Source organism: Rattus norvegicus, chromosome 4, assembly GCF_036323735.1.
Source record: "Rattus norvegicus strain BN/NHsdMcwi chromosome 4, GRCr8, whole genome shotgun sequence".
Classification (NCBI taxonomy): Eukaryota; Metazoa; Chordata; class Mammalia; order Rodentia; family Muridae; genus Rattus; species Rattus norvegicus.
Window position 1 is genome coordinate 104,443,692 of NC_086022.1, and position 7,900 is coordinate 104,451,591.

The window sequence follows — 7,900 nt, forward strand, 5'->3', positions numbered from 1 at the left end:
CATAAAATGCTTGCTGTGTATGCATGAGGACCTGAGTTTGAATCCCCCCCCCCCCCCAGAACATATGTAAAGCTAGGTGCAATAGCACATCTTTAATTCCAGTGCTCCTACAGCCAGATGGGAAGCAAAGGCAGGACACACACCTCTCCCCATCCTCCCCCATACCCCTACGCCCTAAGCTAGTGACCAGTTTGCCTGGGGTAAGCAATAGCACCCAACAGAAGAGACCATATCTTAAGAGGACTGAGATTGCCCTCTGACCTCCACCACTTGTGATCATATGCCACCACTCACACACATACACGTACATTTTATACACTCCCCAAAATATAGAAAAAATAAAAATGAAATACCAATTTCGATTCAGCACACAAACCGATTTTCCCTCCTTCCTTCCCTCCTTTTGCACTGAGATGAGACCCGGATTATGATGAAGCAATACCCCTTGGCAAAAGGAACATCTTCCCGGTTTATTTTTTGGGAGCCTTCTCTGTGAGCATCGGCATGGAATTCCTTCATACATTGAGACAGCGGGTATTCTCGCACTTCTACTGGTAAAACGGCATCAAGGGGCCCCACCTATTCAAGATGGGGACCTTGACCTTCTGGTGATGATCACAGGGACAGCCAGGGAGTAGAAGGTAGCCTTTGCCCACTTCTGGAGCAGGCTGCCGCTCTGGTTCCATGAGGCACGGGAAATCTGCCCTCTGGTGGAGCCAGTAGGGGTCGTACTGCGACAGGTACAGAGCCAGGGAAGCTGGGTACGCGTAATGGCAGGTGGTGGTAAACCTGCCATCATCCTTCTTAGCCGTTGAGTCTCGTGGCGGGAAGAAGCCAGGAACTCCCAAGTCTAGGGCAGTCATGTGGACTCTTTTGAAAGCAGGATACCCATCCTCCAGTTTGGGGTTGGGGCTGGGCTTGGGCCGGTAAAACTCTTTGCTTTGGAGCTGAGCGTCAAGCTTGGCCTGCTGTAGAAACACAGAGAAGACTGAAAAGGCCGCTGAGGCAGAGTCCCTCAGAACATTCCAGACAAAATCCACACTACTTTAGAAAATGTTAATTCGGGCCTAGAGAGAGGACTTGAAGATTGAGAACACCGGTTGCTCCTACAGAGGATCCAGGTCTGGTTCCCAGAACCTATGGTCACTCACAACCATCTGTAACTTCAGTTCCAGAGGATCTGATACCTCTATGGCCTCCATGGGCATCAGGCACACATGAGATACATAGACATATATATAAGCAAAACACCCAGACATGAAAAAAATTTTCTAAGTTAGGTTCAGTTTTGATTTTTTTTAAATAATATTTGCTGTGTAACATGACAGAAAGGAGAGAGAGAAATAGTGTGTACATATTATATACTATAATAATATGTGCATGTGTGTAGCTGTGCATTTGTGCAGTTATGCAGTGTGTGCATGTGGGGATGGGCATCATGGCACATACATAACCCCCCACCCCACCCCAGAAAAAGCCAGGTCATGGTGGTACACGCTTTTAATCCCAGCACTTGGTGGGCAGAGGTAGTGAATTCTAGGCCAGCCTGGTCTAGTTCCAGCATAGCAGAATAGCAGAGGCTACACAAAGAGAAAAGCCTTGTCTTGAAAAACAAAACAAATGTTAAAAAGGAAAGCCATGGCCACAGACCAAAGAATTCTACACTGGCCAAATTTGGAAAATGTTTCAAGCTGAGCAAGATCGCAGTGTCAACATGGCCACCACGGCTGGCAATAGTTTGACCTGGAGTAACTGTAAGGGAAACTGTGATGCCCTAACACTTGAGAAATATCAATCCCGCTCCTGTCATAAGAAACTCATACACCTTAGAATATGCCTCCTTTTCACTGAAGGAACAAAATAACTCAAGTGTCCATCAAGGGAAAGAACACCCACATGGTAGCAAGTTCGTAGGCTGCCATACTGTACAGAAAAGGTGATAGCTCTACAATGCGTAGCAAGAGTGACAGCCACAGAAGGGCACTTTCCAAACTTTATACAATAATAGGGCTGCAGAGATGGTTCAGTCGTCATGAGCACTTGCTGCTCTTGCAAAGAACTGGAGTTTGGTTCCAAGCACCTACAAGGCATCTTAAAACCAAGTAACTCCAATACCAAATCATCTGATGCCCCTCTCTTGGCCTTTGTGGGCACCAGACATGTACATAGTACACATACACGCATGCAGGCCAGCACGCATACCCCATTGTTTTTCACTACATAGTATATTTTATCTTTATTGTGTTTGTGCCTGTGCGTGCGTGTGTGTGTGTGTGTGTGTGTGTGTGTGTGTGTGTGTGTGTGTGTGTGTGTGTGCTGGGAGGGGATGGTCATGTGCATATCTGTACATACATGTGGATGCCAGAGATCAACTTCATATATTATTTCTAAGGAACTATCCACCTTATCCTTTGAGACAGAGACTCTCATGGTGCCTATCACGCTAGACTGCATAGCCAGTAAGTTCCAGGGACCTGCTTGTCTTTCCCTAGCACTGGGATGATAAGACATGCTATTATGCCTGGCTTTTTATGTGGGTTTTAGGGATCAAACTCAGGTCCTCACACTTGTGCAGCAAGTACATTATTAAATGAATTATCCCCTCAGATCAAGAATTCTGTTTTTTAAAAAACAAAAGAGGAGGAGGAGGGCTAAGTATGGGCATATAGCCAATAGACAGAGTGCTTACCAAGTTTTGAGTTCAATTTCCAGCACCACATAAACTGGCCCTGGTGCACATGCCTATCTTCCCAGTATTCAAGAAGTAGAAGCAGGAGTATCAGAAATTTAAGTTCAAGGCAATCCTTGGCTGTATAGCAAGCTTAAGGCTAAACACATGAGACCTTATCTTTTTTTTTTTTAAAGATTTATTTATTTATTATATATAAGTACACTGTAGCTGTCTTCAGATACACCAGAAGAGGGCATCGGATCTCTTTACAGATGGTTGTGAGCCACCATGTGGTTGCTGGGAATTGAACTCATGACCTCTGGAAGAGCAGTTGGGTGCTCTTAACCGCTGAGCCATCTCTCCAGCCCGAGACCTTATCTTAAAATAATTCTACAAACACATGGGAATAGCTAAGCTAACATTCAGAATATGGGAATAAGAGAAGGAATACACATGCAGTGCTTAACAATGGGTACATTAGTGTTGGTTTTATCAGTGTTATTTAACATGTGCTGTATATTTTGGAATATCACATACATGAGTGAATGTGCGCACACACAAACACACAAACAAACATGCAAAAGCTCTAAGTGAAGCCCCCTGGCATTGGCTATTTTAAAAGCCACAATGTCCACATTAAAATGAAATTAATTTGCTGTACTTGCTGAGGACTGGGGCTCAATTGCCAGCAATTGCATGGTGGCTCACAACCATCTATAACTCCGGCTCCAGTGGATTCAACACCCTCTTCCGGTTTCTGTGGGCCTGCATGCATATAGTACACAAACACACATGCAGGCAAAGCACACATGAAATAAAGTAGTCTAAAATATTGTTCCAGGGAATCGTAGGGTGGGTAACAGGCCTACAGGTGCTCTTTCTGTTAGTGTACAGGCAATTCCACGGGGCTGCTCTCAGGCACATAGCAACTGCTTACATCATCACCTACCGCTACCTCCAGGTGCGCCAGAAGTGTGCTGCAGATAACAGCACCACCAGCCACCCCAGCTCTCTGTTCCCTCTCTCAGTACTGTGTGTACCCCCTTTCTGCCTTGTCTCTCTTGCTCTCATGACTTTCTCTCTCTTGTCTGTGTGTCTGTCTGTCTGTCTACATGCCCACTTGTCTGCCTCTATCCCTTCTCCAGGCCATCACTCTTCTCCCCTCCCTTTTACACCAGATCTGTTGCATGGAATAATTTCTTAGGGGTACACCTTGGCATGGGGCCTGCCAAAGGTACCACCCCCTCACTGCATTATGTTCCATAACACATACCTCTTGTGGTGTGACTCTGGAGTATTTGTGCTTCCCGAAGGGCTTGAAGTCGATCATGTATGAGCTTTGGTACATATCTAGGTCGACTTGGTACTAGGAGACAAGTGAGAAAATGATACAGGAGGCTGTTCCTGCCATTGTTCCATTACAGCTGTTGCAGGACTTCTTTCTTTCTTTCTTTCTTTCTTTTTTAAGATTTATTTATTATAAGTACACTGTAGCTGTCTTCACACACACCAGAAGAGGGCATCAGATCCCATTACAGATGGTTGTGAGCCACCATGTGGTTGCTGGGATTTGAACTCAGGACCTCTGGAAGAGCAGTCAGTGCTCTGACCACTGAGCCATCTCTCCAGCCCCCATGTTGCAGGACTTCTTATGACATCAGGAGTTTGTGCAATCTGGCTTCTGTCCCTTACCACCCTCCTCCCTTCTTCTGTGTCCCATTCATCTTCCCACCATCACAGGAGCCTGGCACATGCTCCTTCTGCCCAAGGAAAACAAAGACTGTTCTCCTTGCCAACAAGCCAACTCCAACGCATCTCCCAAGATCCCTGTTGAATGTCACTTTTCCCAATCAGTCTCCCACCCCCTTATGCCCTAGCTTTCAGGACTGAAGACCTCCTTCCTTTCCCCTCTGCTTCAGTAATACACTTTGCAAATGTTCTTCCAGGAGACCACAGTTTAATTCCCAGAAGCCACATAAGGCGGCTTAAAATCACCTGTAGTTCTAGGGAGATCGGCACCTATATGAGGGCACACACACACACACACACACACACACACACACACACACTTAAAGTAATAAATCTTTACAGAGGAATTCAGTGAAGTAGCTGTGTGTGGTGGTGCCCACCTATGAATCAGCATTTGCAAGGTAAATACTGGCTCTTAGTCAGACCTGGTGGAGCTCCTTTTTATTCCCAGCACTTGGGGGACAGAGGCAGGTAGATCTGGTCTGCATAGTGAGTTCCAGGACAGTCAGGACTATGGACAGAGACCTTGTCCAAAAAGGAAAAAAAAATACTGACTCCAAAGAACAAATGAACAAAAAATCACTAAAGAAGAAGCAATCTGAGGATGAAAGATGGTGGCTCAGCAGTTAAGAGCCCTTGCTACTCCTGTAGAGGCCCTGGGCTCAGTTCTTAGCAGCCATATAAAGGCTCACAGGTATGCTTAACTCTAACTTCAGGGTATCCAATGCTCTCACCTGTCTTTCGTGAGCACCAGACACACATACACACATGCATACAGGCAACACACTCACGCACACAATAAAAATAAGCCAATCTTTGTTTTTTAAAGAAAACAAGGGGCTGGAGAGCTGGCTCAGCGGTTAAGAGCACCCAACTACTCTTCCAGCGGTCTTGAGTTCAATTCCCAGCAACCACATGGTGGCTCACAACCATCTGTAAAGAGATCCGATGCCCTCTTCTGGTGTATCTGAAGACAGCTACAGTGTACTTATATATAATAAATGAATAAATCTTTTATAAAATTAAAAAAAGAAAACAAAAAATAATTTAGCCAGGTTTGGTGGTTTATACCTTTAATCCCAGCGCTCGAGGAGACAGAGTCAGGAAGATCTGTCTGGTCTACATAGCAGGACATCATTGGAGATTGGGTCTAATGTTTTGATTCACCTGGGAATCTGCAAATCCAAACGCTAAAGGTATTGTGTTTTTAATGGATCAATAAAGATGCCAGTGGCCAATGATTGGGCAAAGGGAGATGGGGCGGGACCTTAGAGTTGAGCAGGCTAGGACCAAGTGGAGAGGAGAGGGAAATCGTGGCGAAACCGTGGGATACGGTCGGACGGACGTAAGCTGCAGAAGAGAAAGCCAACCAGCCACGTGAGATTTGGGGGAAGTGGTCATTGGGCCTAGGGTAGCAGGCAGAGGATTAGAAGTGCCCAGCCCTTGAGCTAGATGGGATATTAAAAATAAGCTAATGCGGGTGTGTCTCTCATTTGAGAACCCAAAGATTCTTGGTGGGTGTTTGGAAGCACATGACCCACTGGGAAAATAAAGTAGTGTAGCAAAATATTATAAAGTTTCAGGCCATTCAGGACTGCACAGTGAGACTTTGTCTAAAAAAAATTAAAAATTAAAAAAATAAACATACTTAAAAAACAAAAGCAGCCACCATAGCAACAAACTTAATGAGGTTTTAGTTTTATCCCAGAAATCCAGTGCTGATGCTTCATACACCTTGGGTGCCTAATAAATTCATGATGAATAAATAAGTCCCTAGAAGAGTGAAAACTTTCCCTGGTGCTGTATACCTAATACTGATACTGTTATGGGGGACAGAAACCTGCATCACTCACCTTTTGGGGTTTCACCACATGTGCCATGGCCAAGGACCTAGAAAGACAAGTCAGTTAGCACTACTCTGCCTCAAGCAGGGGCAATCCCATTGCTTCCACAGTTATGCAAGGAGGCAGGCCTGTTCCGGTCCTCTTAGTCCATCCCCTCGCCACCTTCCCTAAGATTCCACTTTCGATATTCTCTGGGGCCAGCGGAGGCACTGGGATGGGTGTGGGGTTCCCTGAGACAAAGGGACTAGAACAGGATTCAGAGGAATTAGAATTCACTCAAAATATCAGACCTATCTGTTCATAAGAGCATCAAATAGCAAAGCAAGTTTAATAATGAAGGAACAGAAGCCATGACTTCACAGTATCCACCAATCCCTGTGGTGTAAATCCCCCAGCACGGTCATTTCACGCTTCTAATACATCACTGATGCTGAATTGCAAAGGTGTGCATAGAGTGGGATCTTCCCCGCCTGTGGGAATCAGGGCTCACACTGCCTGGAGGAGGCAAGGCCCAGGTCTGGAGCTCCGACAGTTCAGAAGCAGGATGTCCAAGAGAAAGTTGGGCTGCATTCTCAGATAAAGGATGAACATGAAGATCCAACCCTGTCCCTCATGACCAACCCTGAAATCTTCAGGGAAACCATGTCATGAGTATGTCTGTATCTCTGTCTCTCTTTTCTCTGTCTGTCTCTGTCTCTCTGTCTCTCTGTCTGTCCTCCCCCCTCCCCCACCTCTCTCCTGTCTGACAGGGTTTCATATAGCCCAGGCTGGCCTCAAAACTGCTAGTAGCTAAGAGTTACCTCAAACTTCTGATTTTCGTATCTCAACCTCCTGACTGCTGGGATTGCAAACATGTACCACACACCGTTAGTCCCAGCACAGATGAGGAAAAAGCAAATGGATCTCTGCAAGTTCAAGTCAAGCCTGGTCTACATAGTGAGTTCTAGGCAAGCCAGGACTACATAGAGAGACCTCGTCTCAAAGACAAAACTAAACCAAACTGCACAAGTGCACCACCATGTCTAGGTTAGGTGGTGCTAGGAATTTAGTTCAGAGCTCATATACTAGATAAGCACCCCACTAACTAAGCTATATCCCCAGCAATCGCTCCCTCATTTCACTCCCAGGAACTACTCTGCCTGGAGGTGCATGGGGGTCAGCTGGCTGTGGTACTGGCCAGACCTCAACTGATATTCCATGTTTCCTCCTTTCTGAATACAAACAGGATCTCACTTTAGTTCAGAGCCTACCTTTTCTTTTGGCAAGACACAGTGTTCCTGCCCTTTCAACCCCAGGTGTCTCAGCTGTATGGAGAGTCCTGTTGGCACTGTCTTGATAACTAATCACCCCTGTGACCAGCCTTGACCTACACAATTGAAACTGCTTTAGTCATCAGCCCTGGTCATTGTGATGTGGGTAGCTACTCAGCTGTCCTCATGTCAGTTGCCCTGTCCCTGGCTTACCCCTCCTGGAGTCTCAGTAAATCTGGACCAATTGGACCAGAATAAACCTGGCTGATGGCAGAGGAGAGATGCTTTCAGTACTCCACAGATCACACCATTACCAGGACAGGCAGTTGGCTGATGACATCAAACTGGTTTTAACTAAACCCATGCCCTGGCAAGTTTCTATCACC

At 45.9% G+C, this 7,900-nt stretch overlaps 1 protein-coding gene across 1 annotated transcript; it reads right to left on the reverse strand.

Annotated features, from left to right (window-relative positions):
• Positions 1 to 357: 357 nt before the first annotated feature.
• Spmip9 (sperm microtubule inner protein 9) lies at positions 358 to 7,595 on the reverse strand. The gene is made up of 4 exons (NM_001109240.1): positions 7,515 to 7,595; positions 6,274 to 6,310; positions 3,945 to 4,037; positions 358 to 968 (listed from the first exon to the last, which is right to left on the reverse strand). The coding sequence occupies exons 2-4, from the start codon at positions 6,298 to 6,300 to the stop codon at positions 549 to 551; spliced, it is 540 nt and encodes a 179-aa protein (NP_001102710.1). The 5' UTR covers positions 6,301 to 6,310; positions 7,515 to 7,595; the 3' UTR covers positions 358 to 548.
• Between the last annotated feature and the right edge of the window lie 305 nt (positions 7,596 to 7,900).

Coding starts and splice junctions, on each gene's coding strand:
- Spmip9 (NM_001109240.1), bottom strand. CDS start 6,300: ATGGCACATGTGGTGAAACCCCAAAAG. Junction 4,038..6,273: donor ATGTGGTGAAACCCCAAAAG/GTGAGTGATGCA, acceptor CTTGTCTCCTAG/TACCAAGTCGACCTAGATAT. Junction 969..3,944: donor CCAGAGTCACACCACAAGAG/GTATGTGTTATG, acceptor GTGTTTCTACAG/CAGGCCAAGCTTGACGCTCA.